The sequence below is a fragment of the Rissa tridactyla genome, chromosome 6 (assembly GCF_028500815.1).
Source record: "Rissa tridactyla isolate bRisTri1 chromosome 6, bRisTri1.patW.cur.20221130, whole genome shotgun sequence".
NCBI classification, from domain to species: Eukaryota; Metazoa; Chordata; class Aves; order Charadriiformes; family Laridae; genus Rissa; species Rissa tridactyla.
Window position 1 is genome coordinate 15493007 of NC_071471.1, and position 15374 is coordinate 15508380.

Consider the following 15374-nt stretch of genomic DNA (forward strand, 5'->3'; position numbering starts at 1 on the left):
TTGTAATTTTCCAGGTAACCTCAACATCGCTCCCTGACGCTATTGTTCCATGCTTCAGTATACAATACAGGTGCAAGTCTGATAAATTAAGGGCTTCACAAATTGTTTTCTTTCCATTTACAGGAGAAAAGGCAGTGCAGGAACACAAATGACATCTGCTGCAAGACTGAGACCACTTCGGTTTCTCTAGTTGCTTTGAAGAAGGTGAACCTACTGCCAACGTTTGACAAGGGAGAAGTATAAGTAAGGCTGTGGTTAAAGCAATGTCAGGTCTAGGACACGATAAGCATTGCTCAAATGCCCGTCATTGAAATACCTAACCTGAGACAGCTTTTCTGCTCCTTACCTTTTTGGTAAAGCAAATATTTCCATTGACTGAATGTAGGTCTATTACAGAGAAACAGAGAATGAAGACGGCGCCGGGGCGGGGGGAAGGGGGAAGATCATTCTTACTGGAGCAAGTTCTGTGAACAAAGGAGCGTTGAAGCTCGGGTCCCTGCAGGCTCAACTCTCTGACCTTGACATTCCCTGCCGTAACAACACACAGGCCACTCTCTTCTGCAAAATACTCCACATCCACTAAAATACTTAAGATCCCATTTCCCCATCTCCAACCCTTTCTCCCTCCTCCCTAGGCTTCTCCCTCCTCCCTAGGCATCTCCCACCCCTCAACCCAGCCCCCACTGCAGCAGCCTCACCTTCTCCCTATGCCCCCAGCCTGCCTGTTCTGGTGTGACAGCAAGGGAGGAGGCAGCAAAAGCTTGGTTGGATTTTACACGTGCCGAGTGACTGCTGCCTAATGGGGTGAACCAGCAGCCACGCTTCCGGGTGCTAAAAGGAGGTCTGTCCCCTGCCCCGGTGATGACTGCTGCCCTTTAGCAAAAGGGGATGAAATTGGGCAGTGACTCAAAGGTGACTGGGGACAGGGAGCAACCCCCAAGACAGTTTGTGCATAGGTAAGTCTCACTTAAAAAGAAAAAAATGCAACTTTCACTATAAGCAATTTTCTCAAGCAGATAATTGGAAACACTGAGGCAAAAAAAAAAAACCCAAAAACAAAAGCAAGACTAAACCAAACAAAAAAAAACCCACCACCAACAACAACCCAAAACCGTGAGACAGCTAGTTTGAGGGTTTTCAGTTTTTGATGCTGGAGGAGAAAAAACAGACAGGCTTTCAAGATGAAGCAGCATAACAGTACTAACCTTGGTACTTACATTCTTGGTTTTCTTTAACAGCTAAATAAGTTAGACACACTCCTAGGACCTTCACCAATCATATAAAAGGAAAATGTTTATTGGATATATTGGTGATTGGATATTGGTGATAAACAACCCTGATGTCTCCCATCAGGTAGGACTAGACGAAAGAGAAGAAGGGAACAGAAAAATCACAGAACCGTTGAGATTGTAAAGGATCTCTGGAAGTACTCCGAAATGCCTAAATATTACAACTAAAACGGAATGCAACACAAATACTTGGCTGAATCAGGCTCAAGACTGTTGCTTCCCAAATGCACAGCGGTGCACACAATTCTGTTTGCTGTTTATTTTGGTAGCAAGGCTGGTGCCAATGTGGTTATTGCAGAAGGAGAGAGAAGGGTAAAAGTATGATCCTGGTTTAAGACTAAGGGCAAGACAAGCAGCACACTGTTCAGCTCAGGTATGTACATTGCGGGGACTAGCAAATCCAACAAGAAAGACAAAAGCCAGAGAAGTCTGAAACCTATTTGTGGGGAGTTCCACCACCTTCTTATTATCAGCAATTTCCAGACTGAGTCTTTGTCTGCCTGCCCTTCCCACCCACACACATTCCTTTCCAGCAATGCTGCTTTATTTGGCTTATCATTATCTTTTTGTTAAACCCACTTAATTGGTGCATTTAACTCTTTACGTTCCTCAACAGTCCCTCAGACATCATTTGTTTACTGAAAAAGCAGTCATAGCCAGAAGTACTACATTTCAAAACAGTATCTAAATTGAGAAAGGTCTTGACAGTCCCAGTGTTGGGCTGTGCTAGCTCCATTAACTCACACACACTTCATAAAACACTAGGCACGATAAGGCAAGCTGGACTTTATGAGCTGCGAAACTGTCCAAGTCAAAGCCTGCACACAACCAGGTTATTTCCAGAAATCCAAAGTCCACTTTTCCACAAGCTCCTTTAAGACAATGAAGCTGCATCCCCCTGCAATGAACTACAAGGCTTTTACTGCATCTATTGCAGATCAGAGGGGATCCCCTCTGTGCTGCTCAAAACAGGATTACTTTAGTTCACCACGTACACTACACCTGGTCTAAGTTTCCATAGTCAGAGCTATCAGGAATCTAAGGGAGAAAATCCTAAGTGGAAGAGGTGCCAGCAAAACCCTTAATGCTGATATAGTTATGTCAGGAAGAAAAAAAAACATACATATTCTTTTGGCAATTTGGTTGTATTTGGGGAACTGCTGCAAGCTTTACGCACACAAAAATGCACCAACCTCGGGCACCATCAGCTGCATCCACACTGGGAACTTTGACGGTATAATCCCCCCAACTTTTAATAGCGTAGCTGAAGTCTGCCTAGACACTGTCAGAGACAGCATGCAGCTTCGATACGGAAGGGGAGGCTTTTTCCTTCTCAGTTTTTGTTGGGGGATTAGGGATGGGGGGGGGGTGATGGTGGTGGCGTGTCTTTAACGGTTTTTCTCCACAAGAATGACTTTACTACTGAAAAAGTACCAGTAGACCGAGCTGGTAAAGCACCCTTCACTGTGGGTGTAGTACTACGGGCAAAGCTGGGCCCGGTGCCGTATGTCAGGGCATCAGCAGAAGTGCAAAAGGCTGGACGAGTCAAAAGCAGGACTATGCAAGGGTATAACCACCTACATATCCTCTGCCAATGGTTCTGTTGGTCAGAGCACAGCATTACTAACTGCCAGCAGAAACCTGTCGCACAGATATAACTGAAAAGTAAAGGCTTTGCTTTATTCTCAAACCCATTTGTAACTTCTGGATGGAAACAGTAAAGCCCCTCTAAAGACAGGGTATGGGAGGGAAATCAGGAAAAAAAACCCCAAACAAACAGCAAAAACTCCTATAATGCCACGTGTACCTAACCCACAACAGCGTTTTCCTGCGATGCCATGCTCTTGGGAGGAAGGACCGAGCAGGGTGTCTTCCACGAGGCTTTGGCAGAGAGGAGGCTCCACAGCCTTCCCCCAAGTACGGCAGCGAGGCCCCGCTTCTGTCTACGAAAACAGCATGTTTCTGACATGGTAACAACATGGGTTAAATTCCTAGCATGAAGCAGGCAAGTTGTAGTTTTAACACATTAACATGTCCTGCCATGGGAAAAGCTGAAGTATTTTTAGCATGGCCTGAGTGTTTGTCTCTGCTCTGTTCTGGCCTTTTTTGGAATTTGTAACTCTGGAAACAAATACAATACCCTTTGCAATAATGAAACACCACCTATTTTCTTTTATTGTTTACCACAAAGAAGACTGCGAGTTGTACTTCCAAAGACATTAAAGGAGAAGCTTAAATCAGCTACATCTGACACAGCCTTCCCCCTTCAAAACACCAGACCGTTCACTTGTTTCCCTAATTCCTGCCCATGCCCCCCAGCCTTTCCTACTGACATGCTTAGCTCTGACGAAATCTCAGTGGAGAAAGCATTTTTCATTATGAAATTCAATCCCGAGTCGTTGCTTGAAGGCGTTGCCCCTCGCTCTCCTGTTTGAAATGGCATGTGATGTGAGCGCAGTAAGAGAGATCAACAAAATACACATGCAAACTGCCTCACATGCAGCTGCCCTCTAGTCCTGCCCTGCACACAGCCACGCAGTCTGATTTCCAAGCTATGTCGGGGAGAAGCATCTGACAACAGTATGGGGTTTTTTATCACGTTAAAAACCCACAGCTGCATTATCCCCTCCACCATGCTGTTAGCAAGTCAGAGTTCGGTATAAAGGAGGAGATGGAGTTTAAGTAGAAATGTAACAAGAATCGATGCAAGGCGAGTCTAAGGACTGAAAGGAGAATAACATGGAGCGAAGGAAGGACTCTCCCCCTCTCCTATTTTCTATCCCATTACAAATAATATCCCCTTCCTCCTCCCCTCTGCCTGGCACCAGCATAAGCATGCAACACAGCCATAAGGGACAGATGTCTGACAGTCCACGCTGCACACGGCTGCAATCAGCGTGCCCAGGGACTGGCAATGGCCAGGCCAAACACCCAAGTCACCCAGGGACACAGGACTCTTGGAAGGTTTAATGGTGAGAGAGGCTTCTGTGGCTGCAAAAGGAGACTGTGGTTGATCATCTGCTCCCAGCTGGAGGGAAAGGAGAACAAGCTGTTTGGTTGTCCCAGTTCTTCTCTTCCTCCTCTTCAGAGATTGCCATTACCACTGCTTCTGGAGCCGGGGAGGAGATGCGGTAGGGGGGCTGCGCTTGGTGACTCAGATTCATCTCTCAGGCAGCAGGACGAAGAAGATAGCCTTGAGGAAGTGACCAAAGCTGCAGGCAGCAGCCACGAGCCAGTGGGAGCGAAGGCTGGGGTCAGTATTCACCACGCATTTTGTGATGTCTGCCTAATGAGGAGGGAACAGAGATCATCAGAGAGAGATGCCCAGAACCACATCAGCCACCGCTGCAGGCTCTCCTGGCCCCACAACCCACGGCACCATGCCACCACTGCTGCAGCACCACTTTGCCACACCGTCCACGGCCACAAATGCTTGCTCTGACACTTCCACACACTGCAAGTTATTAAACCAGGTTTAAGAACTCTGCAAAATACACTTCCTTCATGCTGCATCAACAAGGTGAAGTATCTCCCTTTTCAGCCGCCCCTGGGGAAAGAAATGCTACAGGAAGATTGTCAAGCATTTTCAATTCTGAACGGCTAAATAAAAGAAACTTTCTTCCCCTTTTCAAAAGGGCTAGGAAGCCTTGGCAATATCAGCATTCTCATCCTTTTCTGTAAAGCAAGATGCTTCCCAGAGGTTGTCCTGTTTAATATCAACTCAAATTGCTTGCACTTTTTCTCTTGCTTTAATGTTTTATTTGGAACTCATTCAAGCAAGCCAACCCCCAATTTAAGTCTAAAGCAATGCAAGCTTTGTTTGTGGAAATATGTATGCTGGCAGAGATGCCTCCCAGACGCGTGGGCCCGATTTAAAGATCGCTTGGGCAGCTGGTTTCAAGTATTAACAAGAACAGAAGCTGGCCCGCAATGAATAAAAAATAACAACAATCCAGCAAATTCATGAAGACAGGATCTCAGCTGGCATTGGGAGGAGAAGGTGGAAAATATCTGGAGGGTAAAGTGAACAGGACAGAGGTACATAGAAAATTGCATCTTCTGGTGGGGGAAACAAATTCAAATTCTGCCAGCAATATAATTGAGTTTGTGGTTCATCTTCAGCCTAGCACAAGGAGATATGGACTGTAGTTCTGTAACAGAGGGAGCAATGTTAGCACGTCAATTTGATGTGGCTTTCAGAAACAGCTTTTGGGTGGCAAATGTGAACAAGACACGGGTCACAAGGAGGGCACATATTCATCAGCCTCAAAAGTGTTTTTTCAATAAGCTTAGCTCAGCGGTACTCCAAGTTTGCCTTCTGACACAAGTGTCTCATTAACCAAGCAGAGGGAAGTCAGACTATCAATCCCTAGATGTTTCTCCCAGAAAACAGGACACAAGAGCTGCTGAATACTCCAATAAACTTTTCCAGTATTTCCATCTGTGTTTGAGACACGGGGGAGCCTCGCCTGACTAACCTTGGTAATAATTAGAAAAAAACAAAAGGGGGACTGAAGGGACAAAGCCCTGTGTCCGATTAGTGAGTACAGCCACGCTAACCAACTCCATCATCATCTACAGACCAAAGGTTTGTCAACAGCAGCTTCAACAGCCTCCCACGCATTTCCAGCGGTTCCTCCCTCACAAGGAAGTCTGAAAGGCTGGCATGCTGAATCACCCCTGAACCTCTGGGGAGCATTAGGAGACAGTGAGCCCATGAATAACTCGCAAGTAGAGATTGCAGGAGGAATGAATACAGGTACTCAAGGGTGGGAAGAAACAGGATGAGAGGAGGAAGCTGAATCAGCACGTGGAGTGCTCCTGAGGCTGAACACCAAGGTGTGGAAATGCTGCTGCCTATAGCTACAACAGCACAAGCAAACACAGCAAGCAGCCAAGGCAGCACGTAACAGAAGATGCTGCAACACAGTACCGGTGGTTATAGGTACTTTATCTGCATTGTGGAGGAAAGTAAAATGGGTCTGCCTAAATGCTTTCAGTGATGGCTTAGAAAACTTGCCCTTTCTGCATTTTTAGAGAGTCCTGTCCAATTTTAGGGACCAGCACATCCCTAAAACACAGATGTGTCAAGCTGTTTTTTTTAATCAAGAGAAGTCATGCAGGTACCTGGCCGAACATGTATTCAGATGTTAGGGTAGCTGATCAGTAACAAAGTAAGCTCTGAAGGACTTTAGAGCCTCATGTAAACTAGTACAAGGCCAAATATGCATGACAGGTTGATTATAGCTGCAGAGGGTTAACATGAGAAAGTGTGAACTCCTTAAAGCTGTGCTATGCCCTACCAAAGACAATGACCTCACTGTGGCTAATCAAGAGGACCTGCAGTCAGAAGCACTTACAAATTTGTGTGGTGCTTGCTTAGATAAACAAAATTGCTCAGCTGTTTAACAATTGCCTTAGCTACTGTTATCCAAATAAAGCATACCTGATAAGGCACTGTAATTGAAAATTTCAAAGCTACTTAATAAAACAGGTTTTTGAGTCTTGTGAGGCACTGATAAACTGTTGCAATGGCAGTTTGATCTTCACCCGTTAATTATTCAAACAAGTTCAAGTTGCATGCTCTTCTCTGTAGCAAATGTGTGTAACAGCTGCCAAATAAAATAAATAATCTTTCTGTTCTACTGTAAAGCCACTATTGAGCCTGCAAAGTCTGCCCAGGGAGAAATGATGCCTCAAAAGGTTAAACATTTCTTCTTTCTCCTAAGAGGTTTGTTTTAGGTTGGGCTTTGGGGAGTAGGGTCTTTTTCCACCTACAGAAGCAGTATGGGAACCTACTACTGAGTGAAGACTTTCAAATCCCTTTCCAAGGTCTCCACGGTGGCTTTTCTGAAACAGCTTGGAGCACACTGGTTCCTCTTGGCAGCCTCAACCCAAGCCAATGCGTAAGAGACGGGGGCCATGTGCACAGGGGAAACAAGAACTCCATGCCAAGGCAAACTAACAACCAGCTAGGTCAGGCAGTAGATGAAAGGGTCCCCACTACAGAGCTGTTTCATCTGGCCCGTTAGTGAACAAGGCTGGGAAATTTCATGCTGCAGTGCCTAGGTGAAGAGAAAGAACATGCAGGGAAGCACAGCACAGGATGGCAAGAAGATTAGCAGCCTTTCCCCAGACTGAAGGAACCCACTAATTTATAGAGGGAAAAGATCTCAGTGTTGCAGCCCAGAATTGCTCATAAGGGTACTGGAGATAGGCTGTAATAAGCACAACCCAGCAGCTTTTACAGTCATTTTGTTTGATCGGGGGCAGTGAGATTGGCTTCCCTTTCTTAGGGTCAGACCCCAAGAGCAAGCAGCACAGGTTCAGCAACTCCAAGAGAAATGCACTGGCCATCCAAAGAGAGGTGATCAGCAGAAGGAGCTAGCAGTGGACAGGACTTATCTCCTCAGCTGCAAAGAACCAGTTCTCGTCAGGGGAGGGGGTTTTCGGCTTGTTTGCCATGCAACAAACTTTCCAAAAATATCCATTTGGAACTATCAAAACACCCTGTTTTCAACTCTAATAATGTAACTCAAAAATTAAAACAAGATGCTAACTTATCAGAACATGCATGTTTTACCAAAACAAAGAAAAAAATTAGTTGGAGACTAGGAGGAGGCACATTCCTATGCAACATTTCAATTTTAATGAAACTGGATTTTTTCCAAAGCAAAAAATGTTTTAGAAAATACAATTCAACCAGGTCTACAGGTACCCAGTTAAAGTAAGACTCAAATGATACTGAGGCAGGGATTTCACAAGCAGGGACAGTGCTACTTAATCGGTCACTTTCCTAGGAATCCTCTTCACCTACCTATTTGTTCGGATGCAAAATGAAACAGCTCAGGGCATTCAGATCAAAGGTTACTTTTCAGCCCAACCAGAGAGTTCCCTGACTCAGTTGGCCTCAAGGTCACACAGTTTTAGACAGGGCAGGGATGATTTAAAGTGGCAACGACACTTAGTAAACGCAAGGGTTCCAAAATTGGAACAATGCTACTTTTCCAGTTGCCCTCCATCAAAAAGGTGCCTTCACTCCTGGAGAAACCAGGTGACTGAATCCGTTACAGGCACACTTGGGAAGTCTCAGCACAGAGGAGCAATGCTCAATTTGGAGAAAGTCATCCACGTCTCTCTGGGACTGCATGGCGTGGGGAGCCTGAGCATTTCCTGATGCTCAGGAATAAATATCGCCTCTTGGAAAGGGGGGACTTTGCCACCATGGCTCAGTCTGAAAAGAGTGCATGCCTTGGTAACAAGACGTCCCACGAGCTCAGTGGTGTCATATGGCAATATTTAGCTACAGGCAGTACACCAAAGTGCTTTCGGCTGTAGCACTCCAAGGAGTGTCTATAGCCCTGCCAGACAGGCACAGAGACATCAGCCAGCTGCCAACCACTAACATAGCCAGCCAGTCATCTCAGTCTCCTGGGGAGGTCACTAGAAAGGTGTCTGGCTATTCCACAGCACCAAAGCTCTTACTGTGAACCATCCTCCACAGGAACATTGTATTTTCCATTTGGTATAGAAAGAACCAAAGAAATCAGATGCTTAAAGCCATACAATATGGACCCACACTCCAACACAGAGCAGCCTTACCCACAGTTTCAGAGCAGGCCAGTGACACAGCCACGAGCCCTCCCTCACCACTGATGGGCGTTATAGGTGGCCTTCAAAGCTAAGTGCGCTACAATTTGAGCTACATCAGAAGAAATTATTCATAGAGCATCATCAGGGTCAGGTCAGGGAATGGCACAAACTACCAGGTTTTAATATCTCTCTAAAATTCCTTATGGTGGCAAGTCATGTTAATATACTAAGCTTTGACTTGGGGAACTGTGGGGCAGGTGAAAGGGGAAGTGGCAGTTTCTAGAAAAACAGCTGCCCAAGAGAATGACCTCTATTTATAGTCTCCTGCTATGAATGGCTGGCAGATCCAAAGCTGTTCAGGTCAGGAACAGAAGAGGCCCTGGTGGATTAGGATTCAATTAGTCTGGCACAGCTAGGCAGGAAGCTGAGGACCAGAAGAGCTGATGTTGTCAAGGACAGGACCACGAGGCAGTAACAGAACCATATGGGGTCTAGCACAGGTCTAAGTAGGATGGTGGCAGCCACAGGGCTGTGGAAGAGAATCTCATTCAATATTTTTCTGCATAAATTCTGCAGTGGGGGCACTCTCATTAAATGCGGTATTTTCTTCTCTGCGTGTGTGGAAGCAGGCTTGATCAGACAGCATCTCTTACCCAGCCTCCTCTCCTTTTCAGCCACGTCACCAAGGTCTTGCGGACAAACTCTCCCAGGCAGTCTACGATGGTGTGAACCATGGCTGGCTGTGCATGCCGCACACAGTCCACTGCCAGTCCAGCTGCCACAGCATAAAGAGACACCACCTTGCCCCACGTTATGCCTATGAAAAGAAGAAAGGTCATTCAGATTTACACACGCACACATAGCTCAGCCGTGAATAGTCAAAGGAAACAGCTCTCATTCGTTACATGTGCCCACACTGCCTGTGTGCAGCTGTGAGCTCAGGTGCAGCCACAGTTCTGCGTGCTCTTCATCATGGGGGAAAGGAAACACTAGGGGACAAGGACAGGGGAAAACTCTCCACCTGAAGAAGCAGAATTAAATGATCTGATCTGAGCATGCTTTGACCCCCTCTCAGCGCTGGGTGCACAGCTTTGGAGAAAGCAGCCCAAAGGCCTCATCAAAATAGGGAAGACAGGCACCACCATGGTTTATACCTCCATTAGCTCTCAGTCATGCACGTGCTGCACAGCAGGCGACTGAATTCAAAGAGTTTGAGCAACCTGGGGGTTTTGTTGCCAGCACAACTCTTAAACACCCTTAAGATAAAGCATTCCTGTTTTTTTCTAGATCAGAGGAGACTTCCAATGTGACACACAAAGCATGCATGAGATAAGCATCTTCAGCCAGTTCTACCAGGACACAGGAGCAAAAAAGGGAGGCAAAGCTACAGGGCTAAGAGGGTTGGCATCCTCCTTGCTGTAAGTACGCCCCAGTCTCCATCTGAAAAATGCAGCTTCAAGAGTTTTGTCACTCTGCCCTCAATACTTAACATTGCATATCCTATCCCACCGAAGGCGGGACACTGTCAGTCAGTTATCTAATCTCCCAGAAAACAGCCTTCCTGCTAGGCTGGCCTGCCAGCAGCGAATGCTCCATGGAGGCTGTCCCAGCAGCAGTCATCTTCCTGTTAGTGGTAGCGATAAGTGCTCGAGCTCAGTTCTGGCTACCAGCCAACCTCCCTGGGTCTCCCCCGCACTTTGCCAACACCACTGGGCATAAATCCTCCATGCTTAAACATTGCAGGCAGCAGTCCCTCATCAGGCTTTTATCACGACCAGTGACCTGGAAATGCAACCCTTCTGCACCCATGCAGAAGAACTACCACAGCACAATGGCAGGTGGATTTCCTTTGGGTCTGCTAGGAAGTTGAATTCCCCCCCTTACTTTATTATCTGGAATAGGGGTATTTGACAAGCGTACTGTGAAATATTTTACAGTGTTAGGTCTCTACGGAATCTGTCCAAGGTCTCTCCCAAACGTAGCCAGAAGCCAGGTGAAGTTTCAGTATTTAAAAACCACAAAAACCCATTCTTGCTGGGTTGCAACAAGAAAGAAAACAGGTGAGAGGAAGGAAAGATTTGTTCAGTCACTAGATCTAAGGACCAGAAGGGGTTAAACACAGGATCAGAAAACTGGATGTGCTCAGCAATCTATCAGCTAAGAAAGTAAACCCTTAAATACAACTTAAATGCATTTAAGTGAAGAGTCTCCCTCTTTCCTTCATCGCACTCCCCAATCGCCAGGCACCCTGACCCATCTCTCCGGGATGGAGCTCCAGACTCCTCACGCCTGCTCACACCACTGCAGAGCTCCCCATATTCCTTTACAATACATACAGGTTTCAGAGGATTTCCACAATCCTTCCACTTAGTGCCTCAAAAGGGACAATAATGCTAACACTTTTAAGAATTACTTTTTTTTTTTAAATAAAAAAACCCTGAACCCTAAACTTTAGAGAAACTGTTCAAATGTCAGCCACAAAATGGCTTGTTAGACTGAAGAAAATCCATTCAGTTTTCAAGAAAAGCCATTTTTCACTCATGACTGATATAAGATCAAGATCTACACATGATCCTTTTATGAGCCTCTGTAGCAACGGTAAGAGCAGTAGCTCAGAGTCTCCTATCATACTCTGTCCTTCACCAGCACTACCTCCAAGATCAGAGGAAGTTATTAATATAGCTAAATTGGTTATTACTCTTCTTCTGATTTTATTTTCTGAGTGGGCCCTGTGGTGTCCCTTCCCCAGAGCTGTCACTCAGGAAGTTCACCCCCTGTGTGGTATTCACACTATTTATCTGTCTTTCTCACATTGCATGTCACCATGACAGCCAGCAGAACGAGCCAGGAAAAGGCTATGAAACCACATGAGAAAACACTAGACAGAGGGCTTCTCCTGGCAAGAAAGAGGTTGTCCTGCTGCAGGTTGACACCTCCCCACCTAATGAAAGAGGCTTTAAGGGGTTACCTCTTGCCGACCACAATCTCCTGGACCAGAGCCTCAGATGGCTTATACTCAGCTTTAGTGTAAGTCAGTTTTTACAGTTCTCCATCCCTGCAGAAGTGTGGCTTGAGTTACATGAACCAAAGTTACCCAAAATTCCAGGGAAGAGTTCACTGGCTCATTCCCAAGCTTTTACTGACAGCACTCTTTCTTAAGTATCTGAAGCAATTCCATTAGCTTTGAGATATTTACATGTCAGTAACAAAGACTAAAAGGGGGCTGAGGCCACCCTGGTAAAGAAAGATGGCTGCAGTCTTGATTAACTTTGTTTTAAACCCAAGTTTCTCTTTCCAACAGAAAAAAAGTCTGTCCACAGCCTACGAAAGATAAAAGCTCAATAGACCTATGATTTCCCTAATACACAGGAAAGCAGTTTGGTCTACAGATGTGTCAGTTCAGGGCTCTCCTCCCAGGGAGGATGAAGAGCCCTTCAGCTCTGGCTTCTTTGCCAAAATTGCTATGTAGTGGTGCTTCCTGCAGGACTTGCACGAAGTGAATGCTTCCCCTGCACTCTCTCTTTCACACGGACGGCAGAAAGAGGACAAGCTGTTGGCTGATGCTTATCATGGTGATCAACATGAAGGGCTCAGCGGTCACTTCCCATTATCCTCCTCTTTACAGAGCATGCCTGTAAGGGACAAACCAATTGTTCAGTCTGCTTTTCCTGCTACCAGCATAGCTGGGCCATGGGGGTGGGAGAGGAGGAAATCCCCTCCTGATTTCTCTGCATGGAAACTTCTATAGCCGCTGCTGGAGGCAGAAGATGGAGACAGCAGTCTGGGCTCCTCACTGAGACAGCAGGGCACAGCTTATGCCCTTTTTCACACAAGATGTTGTAGGGGAGCCCTGAAGCAAGGGAAGACCAGACACCTCTAGCAGCAGCTCGAGATCAAAGCTGGGCCATGCCTGTGGCTGGCCCTGCTGCCCCAGGAGGGCTCCAGCAGCCACGGAGCCACAGGCAGGGCAGTGGAACCGGCCACAGTAGCCCTCATCTGCATTTTTCCAGGACACCAGCTCCATTAACTTTTCTCTCTCAAGGGTTCCCTTGACAGGGGCAGAGGAGCACAATCTACTGGGAGGGCAGTGCCTCTGGCCCCTGTGATGTCCAGACTAGGGTGACACTAGCTTGATGCATCCCTTGGCATAAACTGGATTTGCATCTGGCCAGTGCACACGAGCAGAGACTACATATTGTCTTGCTCCAAATTCCTCTACAGGTCTGGCTGCCATCCACATTGGACGAGACGGGCACTCATCACCAAGAGAGATAATCTATTCACAGCTTCCCACTGTGTGGACTAGCATCTACAGGAGCTAACGACAAGAAGGAATGGAAAACTGGTCCAGAAAGGAGTGACCAAAACAGAGAAAGCTCTGGAGCTTCTGCTCACAGAGATGGAACAAAAGGACACAGAAAAAGTAAAAGCTGCTTAGAAGGCATTTTAAAAAATACGAAATACAAGTTGCAGACTCAAGGCCAGTCATGGAGCTGAAGGTATGTAAACACTGGCCAGCCCAGGGGAAAATGAATTAGCAGGAGAGGACCGCTCTTGAAAGTGTTCCCACTGCATATCAGCTTGCCTGCCCCAGGGGAGGGCTCAAGAAGCCACGAGACACAACTGTGCAGAGTCTCAGAGCACCATGCTATCCAAGGTTACTCAAATAAACTTCCCTCTGCTCCACTCAGCATCAAAGCCCAACTCGCAAATCAGACCTAAGAGAAACACGATCAAGTGCTACATTTCAACACTGGGAAATGCTGGGAGAATACAGCCAGACACAATATGCTTTCCTCTGGTGGAGAGAAAGAAGCCAAGAAGGATGTGCATAAGGCAGGAAGCTCAACTCATAAGGCCAAAGGGATGAGGAAGCAGTGGGAGGCATTTCTAACAGCATTTGCACCTCCAGGGGAAAGTATTTGCTCCTGAGAACCCATTAACCCTGCAGGCCTGTCGTACAGGGTTCACTTCAGCCCAAGTACTCTTGATTAAAAACTGACGAGCACCCAAACCAATACAAAACCATGATGAAAGCTTTCAGAGAGCCCTCATGCCTAGCAGCTCTTACCAACTGGAAGAAACCGTTTTCTTTAGGAAAGGAAAATGCATCTCCTTTTTCTACTTCTGTTTTTCCACCAAGTGGCTCCGTCCTTCTGGGATTTATTTAAACAGCTAATGTAAATACCAGCTCAGCCAGGCCCCAATCCAAAGCCTGTTAAAGTCAGTTGAAAGTCTCCTGCTGGCTGCAGAGCAGCTTTGGACCACACACCGGAACTAGTGGTATTGTCACAGAGGTGATACCGCTGCAGATCCTTCAACATCCAAAGCAGGTCAGGGCTCTGCTGTGCCAGTGTCCATACAGATGGGCTCTACTCAGCCTGAACTAATAGGTTGTATGGAAACAGGGAATCAAAATACAGCTTGAGTCTTACCATGCTCTGTGACCTGCTCACCTTCTGCCTATATTCTCAGCTGTTAATCTTGTTGTAATTGGGATTCAAGCTGTCCTTGCTACACCAGAGAAAAGCCAAACCTGAGATAACTAGAATAGAGAATGCTGTAAAGTCAAATATGGCACAACGTACCCCTGCAGTGAGACCAAGAAGAATAACAGATGTCCTCAGTCTTGCCTTCTTAAGAGGTCCACCTAGGGCTTGTGCTTAGTCAAGACTTGTAGACAGTGCGGACCGGAAGGAAGCACAGCCAGAGCCACACTGTAAAGACTCAAAACCAGACCAGAGAGAGGAAGAAAGCCACGTAAAAGATTACGGAGAAAACCTCTCCAGCAAGATAGGGTCAAAATCCCTCGCTCCCTTGCTGGAAAGGTATTGTAAGTGACTAATGGAGCTCCCCAGACTGTCTAGGTAACTGCCGTGTCAGACTATCTGTTTTCTTAATAAACTGGACAGTGAAAAACAGGCCGAGATGCTTTAGTTGTTGATAATTGGCACAAAAACTCAGACTGAACTTGAGTCTCTGGTTTCCTTTGCTCAGTAAGAGACTCTTTCCTCTGAAATATGAAAAAAATTAGGAATGAATGTCTGGCTGCCACAGCCAACTCTGATTTGCTGGATTTAGCATTAAATGCCGAGTCTTGAGACTGCAGTTGGGATCCAGGAATGTTAAAAATCAGCAAACTCCTCCCCCTCTACCACTCAGCAGCATTGTAGCAAGAGAAATGACAATAACGAACTGATAAAACCAATTGAATACACAACCCTAGCTTCACGCTCACGGGTTATCTTGTTAGTTCCTCTGATGCAGAAATGAGAAAGAAGGAAAAACGGAGCATACAGAGCACCAGGAAGGTTTGAACCCACCCCCTGTGCAGCCGGCCAACTGCCAGCCATTTATGCAGCACGGTGTCCCCAGACGAGGGGCAGCACTAGCAACACAGCCTGAGCCTGGGCTTCTATTATGTTCCCAAAGCTTCTAGCATTGCTAGCCTCAAAGGGCTGAGTCCAGATCCCATTCTTATTATCCTGAAAA

The 15374-nt window shown here is 46.4% G+C and overlaps 1 protein-coding gene across 2 annotated transcripts in view; it reads right to left on the bottom strand.

Moving 5' to 3' along the window:
• Nucleotides 1-1275: 1275 nt before the first annotated feature.
• The window catches only part of BOK (BCL2 family apoptosis regulator BOK), a 35312-nt gene continuing 21213 nt past the window's right edge, over nucleotides 1276-15374 (bottom strand). The window contains exons 4-5 of one of the 2 annotated variants that reach the window (XM_054206819.1): nucleotides 9536-9699; nucleotides 1276-4575 (exon numbers count right to left, since the gene is read on the bottom strand). In XM_054206819.1, the coding sequence (XP_054062794.1) occupies nucleotides 4450-4575; nucleotides 9536-9699 (290 nt within the window). In that variant the 3' untranslated portion in view covers nucleotides 1276-4449. The remainder of the gene's footprint in view (nucleotides 4576-9535; nucleotides 9700-15374) is intronic. The other variant, XM_054206820.1, reaches the window with a different exon arrangement.